The sequence below is a fragment of the Sorex araneus genome, chromosome 2 (genome assembly GCF_027595985.1).
Source record: "Sorex araneus isolate mSorAra2 chromosome 2, mSorAra2.pri, whole genome shotgun sequence".
NCBI lineage: Eukaryota > Metazoa > Chordata > Mammalia > Eulipotyphla > Soricidae > Sorex > Sorex araneus.
The window spans coordinates 243421039-243445635 of NC_073303.1; the positions used below are offsets into that span (position 1 = coordinate 243421039).

General features: G+C 56.0%; 2 protein-coding genes across 2 annotated transcripts; both read left to right on the plus strand.

Moving 5' to 3' along the window:
- The first annotated feature begins 3607 nt into the window (after window positions 1-3607).
- On the plus strand, window positions 3608-9133 carry PRTN3 (proteinase 3). Its single transcript, XM_004614911.2, has 5 exons — window positions 3608-3674; window positions 4480-4645; window positions 4957-5098; window positions 6748-6978; window positions 8903-9133. The coding sequence occupies exons 1-5, from the start codon at window positions 3608-3610 to the stop codon at window positions 9131-9133; spliced, it is 837 nt and encodes a 278-aa protein (XP_004614968.2).
- A 6799-nt stretch (window positions 9134-15932) lies between these two features.
- Window positions 15933-18855, plus strand: ELANE (elastase, neutrophil expressed). Its single transcript, XM_055128733.1, has 5 exons — window positions 15933-15999; window positions 16454-16610; window positions 16869-17010; window positions 18060-18290; window positions 18628-18855. The coding sequence occupies exons 1-5, from the start codon at window positions 15936-15938 to the stop codon at window positions 18823-18825; spliced, it is 792 nt and encodes a 263-aa protein (XP_054984708.1). The 5' UTR covers window positions 15933-15935; the 3' UTR covers window positions 18826-18855.
- The last annotated feature ends 5742 nt before the right edge of the window (window positions 18856-24597 follow it).

A 24597-nucleotide genomic window follows, 5' to 3' on the forward strand; every position in this document is an offset into this window, starting at 1 on the left:
AAAGCCACATAATCTTTTAGAAATCTTTAGAAAAATCTAAAAGCAGGGAGGGGGGCACAGCAGCAAGGAGGGTGTTTGCCTTGCATGCAGCTGACCCAGGTTCAATTCCCAGCATCCCATATGGTCCCCAGAGCACCGCTAGGAGTAATTCCTGAGTGCAGAGCCAGGAGTAACCCCTGGGCATCACCAGGTGTGACCCAAAAAGAAAAAAAAAATCTAAAAGCGGGAGCCAGAGAATAGTACAGCAGGGAGGGCGTTTGCCTTGCATGTGGTTCAATCCCAGGTTCAGTCCCCGACATCCCATGGGGTCCCCTGAGCATCACCAGGAGTAGTTCCTGCACGCAGAGCCAGAAGTCATTCCTGACCATCACTGGGTGTGACAAAAAAAGACTAAAAGGAAAGAAAAAGAAAGAAAAATTTAAAAGCTGGAGACAAATTCACAACAAAGAAACAGTCAGTTTCAAACTAACCAAAACTAAAAGGGAGCTGAGAGCCCTGGACAGGGGTAATGGCAGTTGCCTTGCACACAGCTGACAATAGTCCCATCCCTGGCACCTCATCCCGTCCCCTGAGTCCTGCCAGGAGGGATCCCTGAGCACAGAGCCAGGAGTCAGCCCTGAGCACTGGTCAATGTGTCCCCAGATGCCGCCAAAGTCCTAACCTCGCACACACAAAATCAGCCCCCCCACCCCGGGGCCAGTAGGGGCAGCCCAGGGAGCCCCCAGCACCGGCGATGCCCCTCCTCTTGCCCTGCTGCGGCTGTGTTCAAAGGGGCTTCCCGGGTGGGGCGCAGTGAGGAGGGGGCTGGGGTCCGGCCTCCTGGGGACTTGCCTCGTCTCAGTAACCTCCAGTTTGGGGCTGGGGGCTGCTCTCGGCCCCCCGTAGTATCCAGGACAGCACCTCCCAACCATCACCCACCCCCAAATACAGAGGGGTGGTCACGAGTGGTAGATTCATTCAGAATCGGTTCATCCTTCGAAACTTTTTTTGGGGGGACTGGGAACCCCCATGCAGTGCTCAGGGTAACCAGGTGCCCCCTTGTTGCCCTTCTCAGCCAAAGGGCCCAACGGTCCAATCCGAGGCTTGCTCAGGTCCTGGAGTGTCAGGGATGCTCCAGGGTTCCCCTAGCCAAGCTCAGGGACCCCAAAGCTGCACCTGGCAGTGCTGGGGGCCCTGTGGGGTGCCAGGGCTGAATCTAGGCTCACTGCATGCAAGGCATGACGGTCAAACCTGTGGTATTTTTTTTTTTTTTTTGCTTTTTGGGTCACACCCGGCGATGCACAGAGGTACCTCTAGCTCTGCACTCAGGAATGACTCCTGGCGGTGCTCAGGGGACCCTATGGGATGCTGGGGATCGAACCCAGGTCGGCTGCGTGCAAGGCAAATGCCCTACCTGCTGTGCTATCACTCCAGCCCCTATCTTGTAATCTCTGGGGGGGTCAGAGACATAGGACAGAGGGTAAAGCATTTGCTTTGTTGTTGTTGTTGTTGTTGACCCCTGGCAGGGCTCTGGGGGGCCCTTACGGGGTGCCAGGGATCCACCCCAGATCGGACATGCGCAAAGCGAGCCCCCGCCCCGCCCCCAGCAGCGGTTTGAACAGAGGGAAGAGAAGAAGCACTCACCAAACTGGCGGGGGTGGGGGGGGTGGTCCCTGCCACCTCTTTTGAAATCACACCAGGCTGGGGAAATCTGCGGGATCTGCATCACCCCCCCCCGCGCCCCGCGCCCCGTCTTTCCCAACTTGGGGGTAGGCAGCAACCTGGGAGCCGGCTGGTTGCGAAAGCCAGCCTGCCTGCCGGACCCTGGGTTTCCCCAAGCCCCCAACTGTCCTGGACCCAAGGGCCACCCCCCCCCCCGCTGTGGGGGCTGGAAGGGTGCTGGGGGTGGGGTGGGCAGAGCCATAGCACGCGGGGAGGGCGCTGGCTTCGCACACAGCCCGCCTGGGTTTGATTTCCAGCATCCCACTGGAACCCTCAAGCCCGCCAGGAATTCATTCCTGAGCACAGAGCCAGGAGTCAGCCCTGAGCACCGCCGGGTGGCGTAGCCCCAAAACCAAAGAAAAAAAAGTAACAGAAGGGGCTAGAGCGATAGCACAGCGGGTAGGGTGTTTGCCTTGCACGCGGCCGAGCCGACCTGGGTTCGAGTCCCAGCATTCCATGTGGTCCCCTGAGCACTGCCAGGAGTAATTCCTGAGTGCAGAGCCAGGAGTCACCCCTGTGCATCGCCAGGTGTGACTCAAAAAGAAAAAAAATGTAACAGAAGATAGGGGAGTTTGGGGAGCCCCCGGGAGCCTCTGGCGTGGTGCTGGCCAGGCCCGGCTGGTGCAGGGGAAACGGGGTCTTTCGGGCTTCAATTGTGAGTGATGAAATCGATCCACGAGCAACGGACCAATGGCTCTGGGGGTTGGGACTGTGAGCGTCCCACAGGACCCCGCTGTGAGGAGGACCCAGTTCTGCCAGCCTGAGGGACTCTGAGGGCAAAGGTCGGGCAATAACACCCTTTGGAAACCCACCAGAGGGATGGGCACAGCCTTCCCCACTGTCCTCTCTCTCGGCCCCTCATCTCAGACATTTTTTTTGGGGGTCACACATGGCGATGCACAGGGGTCACTCCTGGCTCATGCACTCAGGAATGACTCCTGGAGGTGCTCAGGGGACTCTAGGGGATCCTGGGAATCGAACCCGGGTTAGCCGCATGCAAGGCAAACGCCCTACCTGCTGTGCAATAGCAACCCCCATCTCAGACATTTTTGAGGAATTAGGAACCACGGAGGGGTGAGGGGGCAGGGCATTGAGGAGTGTCCGACCACTGCTATGTTTGATGCAAGGCGCGATGCCAGTTTGGGGGGAGGTCCCCCACCTACCTCCAGGCAGTCCAAGGTCCAGTAAGCTCAGGCCAGGTCGGCCATTGAGGGGGATGCTAAGAAGGGTGACACAGCTGTCCCAGAAACCTTGGGGTTTGGATCTCTCAGGGGATCTAACTGGGAATCTCAGCTCTCACCATGGGCCCTGGGGCCTCAGTTTTCCCATCTGCTCCAGCCCCTCCTGTTTTGCCTCCCTGAGTTTTCCATTCTTCGCTGTCTCACAGGGACGCAGGGGCAGGATGCTGAGGGGGCCTCCCTCCTTTTTTTGGTGGATGAAGCCGTGGGTTGAGCCCAGGTCGTTCAAGCTCAAGGCAAATGCCCTCACGCTGGCAGCCCCTGTCCCCTCCCAACTCCCACCCCCCGAGGGCTGAGACATCTGTGTCCCCCTCCTACAAAGGGGGACAGCCGCTTCCTTCTGGGGTCAGAAGCCCAGGGACAATGAGGGGAGGGGTCCTGTCTTGGTGTGTGTCATTCTGAGGGGACCCCCTTCCTAAGGAGACCCCCAGCCTATTTTGGGGGCAGCCCAATCCCTGAGCCTATGGGGTGAGTGAGGGGGTGTCCCCAAGTTCAGAGACTCCACAAGGGGGTTCTATACCTCAATGTCTTTGTAGCCCCCTGGCTGGGAGGAGGAAGTGCCTGTCCCTCACTATGGTGCAACCCCAACGGCCTCACTGGGCCTCGGGGTTATAAGAGGGTCTGGTGGACATGGGGGGGTTAGAGACTTAGGAGCCCCTCACCTGACCATGACCTGCAGCCGTCAACCCCCAAGCCTGGCCCTCATGTCCCTCCTGCTGGCTGTGGTGCTACCTGGTGAGCAGGGACTCCCTGTCTCTCTGTCTGTCTGTGTCTGTCCATCTACGTATCTGCCTGCGCCAAGAGGGTTGGAGTGCAGGACCCATCCATCCCTGCCAACCCAATGCCTGCATGGCACAGAGGGGGAAACTGAGGCAGAGCACAGGCAGGATACTTGCCTTCCACGTAGCCAACCTGGGTTCAATCCTCGGCACCGGTAGGGTCCCCTCAGCCCTGCCAGGAGGATCCCTGAGCGCAGAGCCAGGAGTCAGCCTTAAGCACCGCCAGGGGTGGCCCCCAAACAAAAGAAACAAAGGAGTGAAAAACCAGGCTTTCTTCCTAGAAGGTGGGGGGGCTAAGGACAGCCAGTGTCTGCCTGCTGGGAGCCGCATACAGCAGGCACTCAAGGCTTGAGCCTGGAGGAGTCAAGAGGGAGCGAGGCTGAGGAGTGAGTCCTCCCACCGCCAAGCTCTATGGTGCTCCAGGGCCCTCTTCCTGCAAACAGCCCTGACCTTCAGATCTGCGTACCTCCTTCCAGGAGCCCCCACCAGTACTGAGAGTGACCGCCCAAGCGCTCTGTCCTGGGGGTCACAGTCCTCCAGACCTGGACTTTCCCCGGCCAATGGTCCTGGGCACCATCAGGAGTCACGCACCTTCCCCAAGAGCTCCCCAATCCTGCAGGAATTCCTAACGCACTTTCTCCTTGGGGTTCCAGGCAGGCAGAGACGCACTCAGCAGCTGCGACTGGGCACAGGCGCTAGGGGAGAGGGGGTGTCCCCCGAGGGCGCTGGGACGGCTCCCATAGCCCGGTGTCCGCTCGCAGGTGCAGTCCAGGCTGCGGAGATCGTGGGCGGGCGCGAGGCGCAGCCTCACTCGCACCCCTACATGGCATCCCTGCAGATTCGCTCCCCCAGGGGCAGCCACTTCTGCGGAGGCACCTTGATCCACCCGCGCTTCGTGCTGACGGCCGCGCACTGCCTGCTGAATAGGTGCGTTACCAGGGCGCGTGCCAGGGCAGAGAACATGGGGTGTGTGTGGGGGTGTCCGTCCCTGCTGGGTGCCAGGGAGAGCCCCTCCAACTCTCAACCTCCTTCCCGCCTCACCTGAGTCCCCTGGAGGCCCTCAGGACGCGCGGCACCAAGACTCAGCCTCCTGTCGCGGTTCCTGGTCCAGATCCCCCACCTCTCCTCACCCCCAACCCCCCTTGGTGACAGATCTGGGTCCCCTAGTATGCAAGGAAGGCCATGGGAGAGGAACACGGACACCGGGACCCAGCGCTGTGCGCCGTGACTCCTCACAGGGACATCACCACTGTGAATGTGGTGCTCGGGGCCCACGACCTGCAGAGCCCCGAGGCCTCCCAGCAGAGATTCAGCATCGTGCGCACGTTTGCAAACGACTACGACCCAGAGTTGCATCTCAACGACGTGCTCTTGGTGCAGGTGGGGGCGGAGCCTGGGGCTGAGGGCGGGGCCTGGGCGGGAGCTGGAGCCAACCAGCGGCTGAGGGCCGCGTGCCGGGGGCGGGATCTGTGAGGTGTAGGCGGGGCACTGGGTTGGGGAGGTGAGCGGGGGCGAGGCCTGAGGCTGTGGGCGGGGCGGGGCGGATTTGAAGCCAATAGCGGCTGAGGACGTGATGATGGAGGCGGGATCTGTGAGGTGTGGGCGGGGCACTGGGTTGGGATGGTGAGCAGGGGCGAGGCCTGAGGCTGTGGGTGGGGCGGGGCGGATTTGAAGCCAATAGCGGCTGAGGACGTGATGATGGAGGCGGGATCTGTGAGATGTGGGCGGGGCACTGGGTGGAGCCTGGAGTCAAACAGCTCGGTTGGGGTGAAGATTGAGTTCTGGTGTTGAGAATTTGGTGCTAAAGCTGTGCCGGATCACTGGAGGGCATGCTGGAGGCGGGACTGGGCACGGGTTGGGTTGGTAGTTGAGGGCGGGGATGCGGATGGCTCGGGCGGTGCTGATTTGCTCGGGTGGTCACTGCTGGGCTATATCTAAAGGTTGGGAGGTAGATAGACAAGGGGGACACTGGGTTTACCCCTGGCTGGGAAGAGGGGGTCGTGGGGAGGGGGACACCGAAATTGCAGTGGAGGGAAGCGGACACGATGAAGGCGGGTGTGTAACATGGGATGTCTGAAGCCCTACATTAACAGGATTGTGAAACACAAAAAAATATTAAAAAAGAGAAGAAGGAAAAAGGGGCCGGAGTGATAGGACAATGGGGAGGGCGTTTGCCTTGCGAGCGGCTGACCGGGTTTGATCTCAGGCATCCCATAGCGTCCCTCCTAGCCCCGCCAGAGTAATTCCAGAGTGCAGAGGGAGGAGTAACCCCTGAGCATGCAGAATGTGACTCAAAAAGAAAAAAAAAATCGCTGCTGGGGAGGAGCTAGTATCCTGGGGACTGGGGGCTGGGGGCGGGGTTAGGGTGCAGGGCGAGGCTAGCGTCAAGACTGGGCGGGGCTGGAAGCGATGCCTGGTCCCAAGCTTCGTGTGCGGAAAGGCTGGAGTGGCCCTCAGCGATGCTCAGGGATTACTCCTGGTCTGGCTCTGCACTCAGGAATCACTCCTGCTGGGCTTGGGAAACCCTATGGGGTGCGGGGATCAAACCCTGACTGACCACCTTCAAGGCAAGACCACTTCCCTGCTGTGCTATCGTTCTGGCCTTCAGCGAGTATTTATTGAGCACCTACTGTATACGGCACTAAATATATGCTGTATGGCATATGTTTAATAAGAGCAGTCTGGTTGACAGTCGACCTGGCCCATCACACAGCCCACAACTGACCCGGGCAGGCCCAGAGAGATAGTGCAATGGGGAAGGCATTTGCCTTGCACGCAGCTGACCTGCCACAGCACAGGGTCCCCCCAGGAGAGATGCCTGAGTGCAGAGCCAGGGGTAACCCCTGAGTAGCTCCAGGTATGACACCCAAAAAAAAAGAAAAGAAAAACAAAAACAGACTCTCAGGGCATAAACTTTGGAGGGGCAGCAGAGGGTCCATCCCAGCAAGCTTCCTGGAGGAGGTGATCTATGATCGGAAACAGACAGGCTCTCACTCACTGCCCTCCCCTTGGGCTGTGTTCTGTCCCAGCTGGACCACCCGGCCAGTCTCAGTGCCCAAGTAGGGGTCGCCCAGCTCCCCCAGCAGAACTACGTGGTCCCCCATGGCACCCAGTGCCTGGCCATGGGCTGGGGCCGTCTGGGCACCCGGGCGCCGCAGCCCCGGGTCCTGCAGGAGCTCAACGTCACCGTGGTCACCTTCCTGTGTCGGGAGCACAACGTCTGCACATTCGTGCCTCGCCGCACCGCGGGCATCTGCTTCGTAAGTGTCCCCACCTCTCCCGCACGGGGACCCCGGGGCACGGAGGGAGGTGGAGGCTCTCCTAAGAGGCGGGGGTTGGTCTCGGTGCCTCTGTCCCCCACCCCTGCCACCCAGTTTATGTTCCCATTGTGCCTGTCGGCTTTGTGGCTGTGGGGTCTGTTCCCCCAGAGTCCCCCTCCCAGGCCCCAAGGAAGCTGGCCTGGTCTCATCCTGGTGGGCACTTTGGTCTCCGGGACTCAGGTCAAAGGCAAGAGGTCCGTGAGCACCGAACGCTTCTCCAGAGTGGCCCTGTTTTCTTCTCTTCCACACGTCTTTTATTTATTTTTTTGGGGGGCACACCCAGTCATGCATTCGGAGCGCACTCCGGGTCGTGGTCAGTTCCGGGGCTCAGAACTGTGGGGTGGGGCTGGAGCGATAGCACAGCGGGGAGAGTGTTTGCCTTGCATGTGGCTGACCCGGGTTCGATTCCCAGCATCCCATAGGGTCCCCTGAGCACCGCCAGGAGTAATTCCTGAGGGTATGAACCAGTAGTGACCCCTGTGCATCGCTGGGTGTGACCCCCCCAAAAAAAAAACTGCAGGGTGTAGTCCCGAAAAAAGCAATAATTAATTAAATTAGAAAGGCCCTTGCCTGTGGTTACATGGTCTGCAACCCCGGTTCTGATCTCCGGCCCCTAAGCATCGTCAAGAATGATTCTTGACACGGCCGACCCGGGTTCGATCCCCGGCATCCCATATGGTCCCTGAGCACCGCCAGGAGTAATTCCTGAGTGCAGAGCCAGGAGTAACCCCTGTGCATTGCCGGTGTGACCCAAAAAGAATGATTCTTGAGGGGCTGCAGCGATAGCACAGCGGGTAGGGTGTTTGCCTTGCACACAGCCGTCCCAGTTTCAATTCCCAGCATCCCATAGGGTCCTCTGAGCACTCCCAGGGGTGATTTTTTTGTGATTCCTGAGTGCAGAGCCAGGAGTAACCCCTGTGCATTGCCAGGTGTGACCAAAAAAGGAAAAGAAAAAAAAAAAAGTATGACTCCTGAGCAGAGAGCCTAGAATAGATCCTGAGCACCACCAGGTGTGGGTCACACCCTCCTCCAGGCCTCCCACAAAAGACACAGAGCTAAGGGGGCAGGGGGGTGGCTCAAAGGGCTGGGAGAGGGCTTTCTTAATTTTTTTTTCTTTTTGGATCACAAACACCCTCCCCGCTGTGCTATGGCTCCAGCCCCAGCTTTCTTAAATTTTTGTCTTTCGTCTTTCGTCACTCCCGGCAGTGCTCAGGGGTGACTCCTGGCTCTGTGCTCAGCAATTCCTCCTGGCGGTGCTCTGGGGACCCCGTGGGGTACCGGGGATTGAATCAGGGCAAATGCCCTGCCCACTGTACTATTGCTCCAGCCCCCATTTAATTTCTTTTTTAATTAAAAAAAATTGGGAGGGAGGTCTTTTTTGGTCCACACCCCGTGGTGCTCAGGAGTTCCCCCTGGCTCTGCACTCAGGAATCACTCCTGGTGGTACTTGGGGGTCCCTATGGGGTGCTGGGGATCGAACCCTGACCCTTCTCCCGGTCCTAATGCTCCGCTCCCTGCCCGCCCCATCATCTGAGGATTTTTTTTTTTTTTTGCTTTTTTGGGTCACATCCAGCATTGCTCAGGGGTTACTCCTGGCTCTGCACTCAGGAATCACTCCTGGCAGTGCTTGGGGGACCACATGGGATGCTGGGAATTGAACCCGGGTCGACCACGTGCAAGGCAAATGCCCTACCCGCTGTGCTATTGCTCCAGCCCCATCATCTGCAGATCTTAATGCAAATCCGGAACAGCTGACACGTCCCCCCTCCCCGAGACTACTGCGGCCCACGCACCCCAGCCCCGGCCCCCACCCCAGGGTGGCAGCAGGGGACTTCAGCTCACCACCCCCCCCCTGCTTCCTCAGGGCGACTCCGGAGGCCCCCTCATCTGCGACGGGGTCCTGCAGGCCGTGGACTCCTTCGTCATCCGGCAGTGCGCCAGCCACCAGTACCCCGACTTCTTCGCCCGCGTGTCCTTCTACGTGGCCTGGATCCGCTCTGTGCTGGACAGCGGAGGGGCCGGCTCCGACTCGCCCGCCAGCACCTCGGGCTCCCTGGGGTCCCACGAAACCTCGACAGGGGGGCACCGAGGCTGAGCGAAGCCGCTCTAGAAAGCCTTGTTCGTGCCCTCCACATCCGGGCACCCAAGGGCTGGACTCGACTCGAAAGCCTGGGGGTAGAGGGACAGGAAAGCGGGGACGCGCCCTGACCTTGCTTGCAGCTGACCCGGGTTCGATCCCAGGTACCCCCAAAGGCTCCCCTGAGCACTGCCAGGAGTGACTCCTGAGCACTGCTAGGGGTGGCTCCAAAAACAACAACATAAGAATTTTTTTTTTTTATCACACCCGGCGTTGCACAGGGGTTACTCCTGGCTCTGCACTCAGGAATTAACTCCTGGCAGTGCTCAGGGGACCATATGGGATGCTGGGATTTGAACCCGGGTCGGTCGCGTGCAAGGAAAACGCCCTACCCGCTATGCTATCACTCCAGCCCCAAAAGTTGAAACTCTTAAAAAAATAAAATTGGGCTAGACTGTAGTCCAGTGGGGAGGGCGTTTACCTGGCCCGCGGCCCATCCAAGTTTGATCTCTCACATTTCAAAGGGTCTCCAAGCACTGCCAGGAGGGATCCCTGAGCACAGAGCCCGGAGTCCTCCTTGAGCACAGCCTGGGGTGGCCCCAAATTAAAAGTATAAAATAAAACAATAAAACACTTTAAAAAAAATGGAAGCTGCTTCTGGTTCCCGTGTGTCCTTCCCACGCGGGGAAGCAGAGGATGTCCAACCTCTGTCCCCCGCCAAAACCCTGTCTAGGGGTGGGGTCCTCACCAGGCACCCACCCCAGGGCAGCCCGTTTCCATATCTCTGTTTCCTTGCCTGAGAAGTGGAGCTCCCGCATTCTGCCCACAGAACCCCATCCAGGTTCTTTGGCCTCGGGGAAACCAGGCTGTGTAATCTTATCAGCGGGGCACTCTATGATAGAGAGGCTATCAGGGGAGGCTTCTAGGAGGAGGTGGCAATACCTGCGACATAGGTGAGGCTGGGATGGAGGGAGGCGAGAGGGTGGTAGGGACAGACAGCTCAAGAAGTCATGGGGCCTCCAGCACTATTCAGGGAATTTTCTTTTTTTTTTAATTTAATTTAATTTTATTTATTTTTAAATTTTATTGAATCACCGTGAGATAATTACAAGCTTTCATGTTTGGGTTACAATCACACAATGATCAAACACGCATCCCTCCACCAGTGCACATTCCCCACCACCAATATCCCGGGTGTACCCCCCCTTTCCCACCCTCCCCATGCCTCCATGGCAGACAATATTCCCCATACTCTCTCTCTACTTTTGAGCATTATGGCTTGTAACACAGACACAGAGAGGTCATCATGTTTGGTCCATTATCTACTTTCGGCATGCATCTCCCATCCCAACTGGTTCCTCCAGCCACCATTTTCTTAGCGATCCCTTCTCTATTCCATCTGTCTTCTTCCCTTCGCTCATGAAGCAGGCTTCCAGCTATGGGCCAATCCTCCTGGCCCTTGTATCTACCGTCCTTGGGTGTCAGCCTCATGTGATGCTACACTACACTCCACAAATGAGTGCAGTCCCTCTATGTCTGTCCCTCTCTTTCTGACTCATTTCACTTAGCATGATACTCTCCATCTCTATCCATTTATAAGCAAATTTCATGAATTTATCTCTCCTAACAGCCGCATAGTATTCCATTGTGTAGATGTACCATAGTTTCTTTAACCAGTCATCTGTTTTAGGGCACTCGGGTTGTTTCCATATTTTGGCTATTGTGAACAGTGCTGCAATGAATATATAGGTACAGATGTCATTTCTACTGTGCTCTTTTGCATCCTCGAGATATATTCCCATAAGTGGTATTGTGAGGTCACATGGAAGCTCAATTTCTAGTTTTTGAAGGACTGTCCATATTGTTTTCCAGAAAGGCTGAACCAGTCGGCATTCCCACCAACAGTGAAGGATCATCCCTTTTTCCCCACATCCATGCCAGCACTGGTTGCTTTTGTTCTTTCGAATGTGTGCCAGTCTCTGTGATGTGAGATGGTATCTCACTGTTGTTTTGATTTGCATCTCCCTATTCAGGGAATTTTCATGAGCACAAACCCTATTTATCTATTTTGTTTCTTTTTCTTTTTCTTTTTTTAAATGGGGTGGACTGGAGCGATAGCACAGTGGGTAGGGCGTTTGCCTTGCACACCAACCCGGGTTCGATTCCTCCATCCCTTTCGGAGAGCTCGGCAAGATACTGAGAGTATCCCACCCACATGACAGAGCTTGGCAAGCTCCCTGTGGGGTATCTGATATGTCAAAAACAGTAACAACAGAAGCTGGAGTGATAGCACAGCGGGTAGGGCGTTTGCCTTGCACTCGACCGACCCGGGTTCAAATCCCAGCATCCCATATGGTCCCCCGAGCACTGCCAGGGGTAATTCCTGAGTGCATGAGCCAGGAATGACCCCTGTGCATTGCCGGGTGTGACCCAAAAAGCAAAAAAAAAAAAAAAAAAACCAGTAACAACAAGTCTCACAATGAAGACGTTACTGGTGCCCACTTGAGCAAATGGATGAACAACGGGACGACAGTGCTACAGTGCTTTAATGGGGTGGGGGTCACAACTGGCAATGTCCAGGGACAACCTCTGGCTTTCTCCTCAGGGCTGCTCTCAGTGCCAGACAATGTTTTTGGTTTGGGGGTTTTTGTTTTGTTCTGTTTGGCTATTTTGAGTCACGCTCAGCTATGCATAGATGCTCCTGCCTCTGCACTCAGGAATTACTCCTGGCGGTGCTTGGGGGGACCATTTGGGATGCCAGGACTTGAACCCGGGTCAGTGGCATGCAAGGCAAACGCCCTCCCCGCTGTGCTATGGCTCCAGCCCCAGCTGGGGACAATGTTGTACTGGAGACTGAACTAGGGGCCTCCTGCATAGAGAGCTTTGCAGGGCCCGGGCAGTCATAGAGCCAGTAGTAGGATATTTGCCTTAGGCATGGCTGACCCAGGTTCGATCCACGGCATCCCAGAGGGTCCCCCTGAGCCTCTGAAACAGATCCAGGAATTCATCCCGAGCACTGCCAGGTGTGACCCAAAAACAAACAAAAAATTAGGGGGGCGCGGGGGGGGGGAGGTTTACTGTGGTTCTTGGTGGTGGAATATGTGCACTGGTGAAGGGATGGGTGTTGGAGCATTATGTAACTGAGACTTAAGCCTGAAAGCTTTGTAACTTTCCACATGATGATTCAATTAAAAAAAATTAAATAGGGCTGGAGCGATAGCACAGCGGGTGGGGCGTTTGCCTTGCACGCGGCCGACCCGGGTTCGATTCCCAGCATCCCATATGGTCCGCTGAGCACCGCCAGGGGTGGTTCCTGAGTGCAAAGCCAGGAGTAACCCCTGTGCATCGCCAGGTGTGACCCAAAAAGCAAAAAAAAAAAAAATAAAAATAAAAAAAATAAAAAAAATTAAATAAAGGTAATTTGGCGCTGGAGCGATAGCATAGCGGGTAAGGCGTTTGCCTGGCCCGCGGCTGACCCGGGTTCGATTCCCACCATCCCATAGGGTCCCCCAGCACCGCCGGGAGTAATTTTTGAGTTGCAAAGCCAGGAGGAACCCCTGTGCATCGCCGGGTGTGATCCAAAAAGCAAAAAGCAAAAAGTGGATATTGGGGTAAAAAGCAAGAAGCCAGTGGGTAAGGCATTTACCTTGCACGCAGACGACCGGGGTTCAATCCCCAGCGTCCCATAGCGTCCCCAGAGCACGGCAGAGTGTGGCCCCACGATCAAAGTATAGAAGGATTTTAAAAAGTGCCTGGCTTGCAAAGCAAGGACTGTGTTTCTCACAGAGGAGAGAAGGTGGGGGCAGGTGGAGGCCGACTGGCGTCACGGCAGGTGAGCTGGGCGGCTGCGCACAGGGGCGGGGCCAGGAGTGGCCCTGGGAGAAGGCAGCAGGAAGCAGCGTCTTCCGGAGGGATCTGCTTTGCCGCCACCTGGCGACAGTGTGTGGAGCCGGGCAGAAGGAGCCCGCCTGGGCCGACCCCCTGCGGATGGGACGCCTGTCACTCTTTTTTGTTTCTGTTCAGGGATGCTCAGCCGTTCCTCCCAATGGTCCCCGAACCCTGGGACTCCTGCAAGCAGAGCGTGTGCCTTTTTTTTTTCTCTTTTTGGGTCACACCTGGCGATGCACAGGGGTTACTCCTGGCTCTGCACTCCTGGCAGTGCTCAGGGGACCCGATGGGATGCTGGGACTTGAACCCAGGTTGTCCGTGTACAGGGCAAACGCCCTACCCGCTGTGCTATTGCTCTAGTCCCTTTTTTTATTTACTTTTTGCTTTTTGGCATGTGCCCTTTGAGCCGTGCCAGGAGCAGACATGGGGGCACAAAGGGGGCCAGAGCAATAGCACAGTGGGGAGGACTCTCGCCTTGCATGGGGCACACCAGGATCCCCGGCATCCTAGAAGGTCCCTTGAGCCCCCACCAGGAGTGATCCCTGAGCACAGAGCCAGGAGTCAGCCCTGAGCACCGCCAGGTGTGGCCCCAAAACAAACAAAACAGAGTGAGTTTGTCTGGAGGGCCCGTGGAAACCCAGAATATAGGGGTGCTGCATGCGTGAGGCTTGAGGGGCCCCTGTGTCACCTCCTCCACCCTGACAACCTACTTATGGCCAGCCTGGAAATGGGTGCATACAGCAGGCACTTACTCAGTGCACCCCGGCCACTGCCATCTGTGGGTGCTTCCGAGGAGAATGGGGGTGGCCTGGGAAGGCCTCTGCCGGCCAGCCAGCCCTGGGAACTGCACCGTTGTCCTGCTGGAGATGGGGGCACTTCCTGGCCTGTGGCCACACACTGGGGGGGACACCCTGGGACACCTCCACCCCCCATCCTGTTCCTGGATCCGTTGGCTCTTCCCCCTCCCTCCCTGGTCCGTTGCTTCTTGCAACAGCCTTAACCCTGGACCTGGTGGCCGTTGGTGCTGGAGGAGCCGGGAAGAGGAACCAGCCTGGGGTGTGGGTGGCAGCTGGGGGACCCCCAGCCAGGTGTGGCCACGGTGGGCCTGGAGCACTGCCAGATGGGGCTGCAATTTTTAAAAACCTCAAGAGGGGCCAGAGCGATAGCACAGCGGGGAGGGCGTTTGCCTTGCCTGCGGCTGACCCAGGTTCCATTCCCAGCATCCCATAGGGTCCCCCGAGCACCACCAGGAGTGATTCCTGAGTGCATGAGCCAGGAGTGACCCCTGAGCATCGCCGAGTATGACCCAAAAAAAAAACAAAAAAAAAATTAATTAAAAAAAAACAAACTCAACAAGGGCTGGAGTGATAGGACAGTGGGGAGGGCGTTTGTTTTGCAGTTGGTTCATCAGTTTGATCCCCATCATCCCAGAGGGTCTCCTGAGCACCGCCAGGAGTGATTTCTGAGTGCGGAGCCAGGAGTGACCCCTGAGCACTGCCAGGTGTTACTCCTGGTGCTCAGGGGACCGCATGGGATGATGGGAATCAAACCTGGTTGGCCGTGTGCAAGGCAAACACCCTATCTGCTGTGCTATCGCTCCAGCCCCAATTAATTTTTTTTTCTTGCTTTTTGGGTCACACCAAACAGACAAAAGTGGAACTGCCTGAGGTGAGGGCGCGGGTCCTTTCCCCTGGTGCGAAGGGTGTTCAGGTGTGTGCAGAGAGCAGGGAGGGGGCAGGGAAAAGGGGGGTGCACGCACATGTGCCTGTTTGTGTGGTGAGGGTACACGAAGGTTATGCAAGCGCATAACGTGGCCTGTCTGTGCATGTTTGGGCTTGCAAGTGAGTGCGGTGTGGGAACATGTGTATGTCGTGTGTACGTGTATGTCGTGTGTATGTGTTCATATACGGATGGCATGTGCACATGCAAGTGCATGCATGTGTATGTGTGCATAGAAGTGTGCACATGTGTGTATCTGTACATAAATGTGTGCAATTATGAACACATGTGTCTATGTGTACATAAGGGTGTGCACATGTGTGCATGTGTGATTGTGTATGTAATTGTGTGCACGTGTGTGGTTGTATGTATGTGTGAACACTGTATGTTGTACGGATGAGTGCATGTTTGATAACTGTGTGCAAGGTATGTGTACATACGCATGTGTGTGTACATTAAGTGTGTGTGTGTTCATGCTCATTGTATGTTTTCCAGACGCTTCTGGCCAGCAGAGACCCACTGGGCCAGCCTGGGAGGTAGCTGCTGGTCATGAGAGCAACCAAAGGCTGCGGGGAGCCTCTGGCTCGGGGTGGTCTCAGCCCACCTGCTACTGTCACCTGGGCTCCATCCCAGGCCCGCATTCCACCAGGCTACAGGTGGGCAATTCTGGGCCTCAGTTTCCACCCTGCCCCTGTGCAATACCAGAGCCCCATCCCAGCCATGACTCGGAGGCTCTGTGCTCAGGGCTCACCCCTGGCCCAGTGCTCAGGGATGACTCCTGGCCCAGTGCTCAGAGATGATTCTTGGCTCTGTGCTCAGGGCGCACTCCTAGCAGGGCACAGGGGACTGGGAAACCAAACTGGGGTTGGCCATGTGCAAGGCAAACACCGCACCCACTGTGTTATCTCTTGGTCCACCTGTTCCTTCTTTAGCAAGAAACAGTGTGGCACCTAGTCAGGTGGGATGAGGGGCTGGGTAGGGCCGGGGGACACTGAGGATAGGGAAAGTGGCTACTCGGCTCCCCTCTGATCCAGATGTCCTGTCTGCATCCTCCTCTCCCCCTCACCCCTCACCCCTTCCTGCTCTCCTCTCCGGGAGAGGGGAAGTGGGGAGTCCATCCCTGCTGTGGGGCAACCCCAACGGCCTCCACGTCCCGGGCTATAAGAAGGCTGGGTGGGCACGGGGCAGGGACCCAGGAGCCCCCTACCAGACCATGACCCGCAGCCGCCGACCCCCGAGCCCAGCCCTCGTGCCTCTCTTGCTGGCTGTGCTGGCCGGTGAGTGGGACCCTGGTCTCACTGTCTGTCCTGGGTGTCTGTCCCTCCCTCTCCGCTGGCCTCTCCTCTCTCTCTCTCTGGCCCCTCATCCTCTGGGGCTTGATGGTCCCATTTCTAGAAGAAGAGACTGAGGTTCTGAATGGAGCCCCACGCCTGGGTCTAAAAGTGGGAAATGGGGCACGGGAAAGTGAGGTGGAGTTCTGGGGGAGTGTGAGGGGTGGGGGGGCGGTGGAGAGGGGACACATACTTCCTGCTGCTTTGCATCTCTCTTGTTTTTTAAATCTGGGCAACCCCAGTGGAGAGCCCTGAGCTCCCAGGTTCCTTGTGGGAGGTCAGGAACTGCCGGTTCAAGGACCCCTTAGCTCCCAGGGTCCTGGAGGGAGTTCAGGTCTGGCTGGTTCAAGGCGTCCCCCCAACCCCCCCCCCCCGCTGCCTACCTCCTCTGCCCCCTCAGGTCCTGCTCTGGCCTCGGAGATCGTGGGGGGTCGTGCGGCTCAGCCCCACGCATGGCCCTTCATGGTGTCCCTGCAGCGGAACGGCGGCCACTTCTGCGGCGCCACCCTCATCGCCCCGAACTTCGTTATGTCAGCCGCACACTGTGTGAATGGCTTGTAAGCTGGGGCTCGGGGGACGGGGGGGGGGACAGGTGCCCTGCTGTGGGCCCCCATGAAGAGGGGCACTTTCCCTGCTGAGCCCACTGGGGTGTGCGGACATGGGTCTGGGGATGTCACGCTTTGGTGTGTCCTGGAAATCACCTGTGCACACACACACACATGCACACACACACGTACACACACACGCGCGTGCACACACACATGCACACACACAAACACACACACACACACACACGCCTCCCCTCCCGTCCCCAGGAACTTCCAGTTGGTCCAGGTGGTGCTCGGGGCACACAACCTGGCGCAGCGGGAGCCCACGAGGCAGACGTTTCGGGTGCGAAGGGTCTTTGAGAACGGCTACGACCCCAACAACTTGCAGAACGACATTGTCATTCTCCAGGTGACTGGGGAGAAGGAGGGAGGAGTCAGAGTGGGGGCCAGGCCTCCGGGGCCTAACGGCAGCCCCCCCCCAACTGTGTAAACTGGGTATAAGTCCCCAGAATCCTTCCTGTTCCCATTGCCGCTAACTGGGGTGCCCATTCTCTGGGAAGGTTTTAGGAGGGTTTATAAGGTATAAATAAATAAATAAATATTTATGTATAATATGTGTATAAAATATACACATAGGGGCTGGAACAATAGCACAGCGGGTAGGGCGTTTGCCTTGCATGCGGCTGACCCGGGTTTGATTCCCAGCATCCCATAGGGTCCCCTGAGCACCGCCAGGAGTAATTCCTGAGTGCATGAGCCAGGAGTAACCCCTGTGCATTGCCAGGTGTGACCCAAACAAAAAACAAAATAAATAAATAAATAAACAAGTAAAATACATATATTTAATATATAAATAAATATTTATATATAATATATGCACAATACACGTTATTGTTCATATTATATAAATAAATACATTTATATAAAATACATGTCTATATTATACATATATTATATGTAATATTTATTTGGGGGCTAGACCCAGAGGTGCTCAAGATGCTCAAGAGTTACTTGTGACTCTGCACTCAGGGGTCATTCCCAGCAGGGCTCGGGGGGACACTATGGGATGCCGGGTATTACACCCCCATGGGTCATATGCCAAGGCCAGAGCCCTACCCGCTGCACTGTTTTTGTTTTTTTTTGCTTTTTTGGGTCACACCCGGCGACGCACAGGGATCACTCCTGGCTCATGCACTCAGGAATTACTCCTGGCGGTGCTCGGGGGACCCTATGGGATGCTGGGGATCGAACCTGGGTCAGCCGCATGCAAGGCAAACGCCCTCCCCGCTGTGCTATAGCTCCAGCCCTTCCACGGGAACTTTTTATAACCGGTACATGCGGGTTGCTTCCTGTTATAAAAGACCCCCAGCAGCACAGTGACAGGGAACCTGGTGGGGAAACTGAGGCCGATGGCCGACCCTCCTCCGCTCTCCATTCCCCCCACCCCACCCCCCGCAGCTCGACGGGTCGGCTACCCTCAACAGCAACGTGCAGGTCGCCCGGCTGCCAGCCCAGGGCCAGGGCCCGCGGGAAGGGACGCGCTGCCTGGCCATGGGCTGGGGTCGCCTGGGCACCAACCAGCCCACGCCCAGCCTCCTGCAGGAGCTCAATGTGACCGTGGTGACGACCCAGTGCCGCCGAAGCAACGTGTGCACGCTGGTGCCCCGCCGGAGGGCGGGCATCTGCTTCGTACGTACCCGAGCCCGGGTCCCCCAGCCCTGCACGGAGAATTCTGGGTTTTATTTTAGGGGAGGCGGGGGGATTGGGCCACACCCGGCGATGCCCAGGGGTCACTCCTGGCTCTGCGCTCAGGGATCACTCCTGGCGGTGCTCGGGGGGGCGGGGGGGACCCTATGGGGTGCCGGGGATCGAACCTCAGTCCTTCCCCCCCCCCCCCCGCGTGCAAGGCAAACGCCCTCCCCCTCCCCGCTGTGCTGTCGCAGGAGGATTCTAGTTCCGGGTGGAGGGCGGGGCCTTCCCCGGGCTCCCCTCCCCCAAGCTCAGAGTTGCGCCTTCCCCCCCGCAGGGGGACTCCGGGGGGCCGCTGGTGTGCAACGGGCTCGTTCAGGGCATAGACTCCTTCATCAGAGGCGGCTGCGGCTCCGGCTTCTACCCCGACGCCTTCGCCCCCGTGGCCCAGTTTGCCGACTGGATCAACTCCGTGATCCGCCGCGGGGACCTGCCCACTGCCCACCCCAGAGACCCCGAGAGCAGGATCCCCTAGAAAGGGGGACTCGGCCCCCCGTGCTCCAAGTCTGCCCCCTCCCTGCCCCTCCCCCGCGCCTTCACCCAATAAAAAAAACCTTCCACTATTTTTTTTTTTTTTTTGCTTTTTGGGTCACACCCGGCGATGCTCAGGGTTACTCCTGGCTCTGCACTCAGGAATTACTCCTGGCGGTGCACAGGGGATCCTATGGGATGCTGGGAATCGAACCCAAGTGGGTCGCGTGCAAGGCTGGCTGTGCTATTGCTCCAGCCCCAACCTTTCTCTCTTTTGGACCAGGGTTTCTGCGTGCCTGTGGGCTGCGGGGAGGCTAACTGAAGGGGGTTAGAAAGTCCTATGGGGGCGAAGTAGTACTATAGAAGGTACAGAAGGAATCCTGGCATCCTAGAGGGGTCCCCTGAACACCGCCAGGTGAGATTCCCAAACGCAGAGCCAGGAGTCAGCTTGAGCACAGCCGGGTGTGTTGGCCCCCAGCAAAAATAAACAAAAGTCTTTGCGGTTTTCTGATCAGATAAGGGGTATCAGATGTTTCCCCAGGCCCAGCCCTGAGAGAAGTGTAGGTACTATTGTGCTAGAGTACAATAGCGGCCGGCGGGGGTTTGGTCCCCCAAAACACTACCTGGAGTGATCCCTGAGCACAGCCGGGAGTGGCCGCCAAACTAAAATAAAATAAAGTAAAATAAAGTTAGTAGTTTTTCAAAGTCTGGAGCATTTTGCGAGTCACGCTTGTGGCCACCAGGTGGCAGCAGAGTCAGGACACGAGCCTAAAAAACGCACATTTAGGGCCAGAGTGATAATCTAGCCCGGAGGGCACTGGCCTTTTGTGGACGGCAGATCCGGAGTGCGATCCCCGGCACCGCATTGGGTCTCAGGAGCACTGTCAGGAGTGATTCCTAAGCGCAGAGCCAGGAATCAGTCCTGAGCACTGCCAGGTGTGTTCCTCCTCCCCCCCCCCAAAAAAAAAGGAAAGAAAAAAAAGAAATGTCTTTGCTGTCTCCGGTAAGAGGTGTTGATGTTTCCCCAGGCCCAGACTTGTGGAAGACTGCTAGCCCCTGAGGGAAGGGGCTCTGTGACTCAGTCACGTCCTTAGGACCTGGAGGGAACCCTTCTTGGGGTGCTGGCTGGGGATTGGCTCAGGTAGTAGGACACCTTGAAATCACCGGTGTGTCTGTGAATGAGGCTCATAAAACCACCAGCCCAGGTTTGTGTGTGTGTGTGTGTGTGTGTGTGTGTGTGTGTGGCTTTTTTTTTTTAAATTTTTTATTGAGTCACCATGTGGAAAGTTACAAAGTTTTCAGGTTTAAATCTCAGTTATACAATGCTCGAATACCCATCCCTTCACCAGTGCTCATATTCCACCACCAAGAATCCCAGTATAGCTCCACCCCGCCCCCTCACACCCCAACCCCCCCCACGCCCCTAGGTGTGTGTGGCTTTTTGGGTCACACCAGGCAGTGCTCAGGGTGACTCCTGGCTCTGCACTCAGGAACTTCTGCTGGTGATATGAGAGAGATCCTATGGGCTATGGGATGCTGGGAATCTTATCGAATCCGGGTCGCTGAATCCGGGTCTTGGAATCGGGGTCGGCTGTGGAAAAGGCAAACACCCTACCGGCTGTGCTGTTGCTCCAGCCCCAGGGATTTCTTATTCATTTCCATTGAAATTCCTGAAACCTGCTCCAAAGCCCTGGAGCCCCGCCCTGAACCCCAGACTTAGAAATCCACCCTGGTATGCTTGTTGGTGCAGATCCACCGGCCTCTTTAGAAGATTACTGAGTCTTGCCCAGGAGAGCTTCAAATAAACCTGTTCCAGCCTGATTCTTTTCTTGGTCTCTGCCTTTTCTTTCCGTGAGCCCACCCCGGGCCCTTCACACGGGAGACACAAGCACAGACTCCGACATCCTGTGACTCTCAGCTGGGGAGGGGAGAGGCTAGCCCCCAGGAGGGGATCCATCGCCCTTTTTTTTTTTTTTTTTCAGGAGGAGCCATACCCAACAGTGCTCAGAGCTGACTGCTGGCTCTGCATTCAGGCCTTCCCCCTCACAGTGTTCATGAGACGCTATGGGATGCTGGGAATTGAACCCAGGTCCAGCTCATGCAAGGCAAGCACCCCCTCCCCACCATCCGGTGGTTTTAAGCCCCCAACCCCGCAGCTACTCCTCCCCTTTGGTCCTGGGGACTCTGTGGAATCTTCTGTTCACATGTCACCCAGGCATTCCTGAATGTTGTGAAACTCTTACGTAATCAGGGGGGTCTGAGCGATTAGAGAGGGGATTAGAAAGTCATGGGGCGCCAGAGCCATAAGCCAGAGGGAGGGAGGGCACTGCCCTTACATGGAGCCGATCTAAGTTCCATCTCTGGCCTCTCATGGGGAGAGAGTTCCCCGGAGCCCCCTGCCGGGAACCAATGCCTGGGAACGGCCAGAAACCTATGCCTGAGAACCAATATGTCAGTAGTTGCACAAGGAGCAGGTGTTAATCCCGAGGGTGGTGTAAAAAGGCAGGTGCAGGAGTCCTTTCAGGCATCGCCAGCCCTCAATCAGCTAGAGCCCATCGATGATAATGAATTTGGATGGGTTTTGATGTCAGGGAGTCAATCTGCCTTTTTTATGATGGCCATAATTCTATTAAACAAAAACGGAGCCAGGGATAATACAATCAGAAAACCAGAAAGGGAACCAAGCAAGGGAAGCACATAGGATAGTACTCCTCCCATCCCCCACCACCCCTGGGAGGTGTTGGTGAGTCGTTGTCTCTCCGCCTCTCAAGGTCTTCTTGGAACTGTCTTATCCGATCTCGGACCACTCCGCTCTGGTTGACGCAGAAGCAGCATTCGTCTTGCAGAAAAACACAGGGACCGCCCTGTTCAGCAGTAAGGAGGTCCAGTCCTCGCCAATTCTGCAATACAACTTGGGCAAGAGAATTTAATTGCTCCTGAACAGTCAAAATAATTTGGGTTACCTCTTGGATGTCCCCTATCAGCTGATTCTGCAAGGAATTATGTAAGGAGACAGCAGTGGTGATTCCTGCTGCACCAGTGGCTACTCCAGCTGCTACCCCCAGACCAACAATGAATGGGATAAAGGCAGGGGACCGGGGGATACGAGTATGTTCTTTCAGAAGTATGGGGATGGATTTGGATGCTGGGAGTATACTAAGGTGTGGGAAAACAAAAATAATAGCACAAATCAAATTCCAGCCCAATTTCCATACAAAAAGGGGTGGATACCTATATTGCAAAGAAAGGAGGCATTAAATGGGGGGCAATACGTGAGGGAAGCATCCATGACTGGGGGTTCCAGGAATCTTTGACAATCAAGGGAAAGTTTCCATGTAGGAATAGTGGCTGAATTAGAATTATTAAAGCAAGTAAGATTCTCTGGAACTGTAGATAGCACATAATGGGGAAAATAATAGAAAGGTCTATTATCATGACAGGGCTTAACTAGCTCAGAGGAATCAATCACACAATATTACACAATATCCCGTTAATCACCGATTTCTCAGGCAGGCTCAGTAACATCTCATTTCGTCCTTTCCCTGAGATCTTAGAGGTCTATTTTGATTTGGCCCTCCTAAAGATGTTGCACTGGGGGCTCTTCAGGGTCAGGGGAATGAGATCCAGCTCCAGCTCCTTACTGGATTTTGCATATGAATACACCATGGGGAGCTTGCAAGGCTGTCCCATGGGGGCAGGAAACTCTCAGAAGACTGCCAGTTTCTCCAGAGGGAGAAGTAGGCTAAAGATATCGCGCAGCCGCAAGCGGGAGCTTGCTTTTAAGTGTCTGGATGTTGCTTCTGGGAGCTTGCTTTTAAGTGTCTGGATGTTGCTTCTGGGAGCTTGCTTTTAAGTGTCTGGATGTTTTAAGTCTCTGGATGTTGACCGTTGATGGGATTACACACACCTGGGTTCTTCTGCCGGTACCTTCATGTATGAGGCTTGTCCGAACGTGTAGAGAGAAGCCCTCCAGCATGGCTGCAGCTAGGTTCCGGTGGTCTTCGGCCGCCGGGAGCTCTGCTTGGGGTGGGGAGGGAAGCTGGAGCCCATCCCCTCTGAGGGGCCCCAGGGAAGACAGCCAGGCGTGCGGGCAAGAGACTCTGCATCACTCTCTTCTGAGAGCTTATTTTTAAGTCTCTGGATGTTGACCGTTGATGGGATTACACACACCTGGATTCAATTCAGAGGAATCAAAGGTATCATTAATCAGCAAAATGGAAACATCTAGGGGGACCTCATAAGAGGGGCGCATACACAACCAGCACCCTTGAGCAAACCCGCTCTAAGCAGTATTGAGCAACTGATAGGAGAACTCCAAAAGTTTAAGCAAAAGGGTAAAGGTCCAAGAATGTGTTGGATCTGGCTGCTGAACAAGCGAGTGGAAGGTTTGAGAGACATTAGCTCTCAAGGATAATCTTGGTGGGGGAGGCGGTAGGCCTTGGGACCCATCTTTTCTGTATCTTAATTAGCCCATAGGGCTCCGTCCCCCATCCGTCCACTCGAATTCCCGCTAAGGCACTGGTTATCCAAAGCTGATTATTGGGGTCAGGGATTTTATATTTAACTGGGTTGCAATTCCCTGGAGTGCAAGTTTCGCTGGCAGGTAGTAGCAGCTCCAGGTTAGTCTTCAAGGAACCAGAATGCACGTGTGGGCAAGACCAATGAGGACAGTAGCCTTCTTGAGCATCATCACAGTCTCCCGATTGCTCGTGCTTCCAACAAATATATTTATGGGATGTGGCATAAGATCCTGTCCCGTCCCTCGGAACTAGGTCAACGTGGGTAGCCGGGAGAGGGTGCGCAAGTGAAAGGAGACAGACACAGGCAGGCACGAGAATGGGAGCAAGCTCCAACTTTATTTCTCCTAAGCTAGTCTTTTATAATTGATTATATGAGGAAGTGGGCAGAATGGGAGAATAGCAAAGAATGCAAACGTTTTGTTTTGTTTTTTCTTTTTGGGTCACACCCAGCAATGCTCAGGGGTTACTCCTGGCAGTGCTTGGGGGACCATATGGGATGCTGGGGATCGAACCCAGGTTCGCCTCGTGCAAGGCAAACGCCCTACCCGCTGTGCTATCGCTCCGGCCCCAAGAATGCAAATGTTTAATGAAAATGGATGTGGGCCCCCATGGCAGTTTCCCTAGGCATTGTTCTGCAACCTTTCCCAAGAAGCGGCTGTTCCTTAGTTACAGGTCAGTTTGCACTGACATATTGGTTCCCAGGCATAGGTTTCTGGCCGTTCCCAGGCATTGGTTCCCGGCACCCCCCGGAAGCGAACCCCGAGCGCAGAGCCAGGAGTCAGCCCTGAGCATCGCCAGACCAAACTCCAACAACCACCATCAAAAAATGACATCATTTGGCCTCCCGGCCTCTCAGGAAAAAACCTGAGGTTTTCTAATAAAACACACCCGCTTTGCGCTTTGCTCTGTGTATATGAAAATGGGTGCAGAATAGGGCAGAGAATGAGGGCAGCAGTGTTCTCCCACCTGTCCCCACTGTCCCCAAACACAGAGCAGCCCTGCAGTGGCCAGCCACAATCCCCTCCCCACCGCCCTCTCCACTGCCTGTATCAGGCTCATTAGAACCCACCTTGGGAGGCTGTGGGTTTTTTTTTTTTTTTTCTTTTTGGGTCACACTCGGCGATGCTCAGGGTTACTCCTGGCTCATGCACTCGGGGGAGCATATGGGATGCTGGGAATCGAACCCTGACTGGCTGCGTGCAAGGCAAACGCCCTACCTGCTGGACTATGGCTCCGTCCCCAGGGAGGGTGAAGTT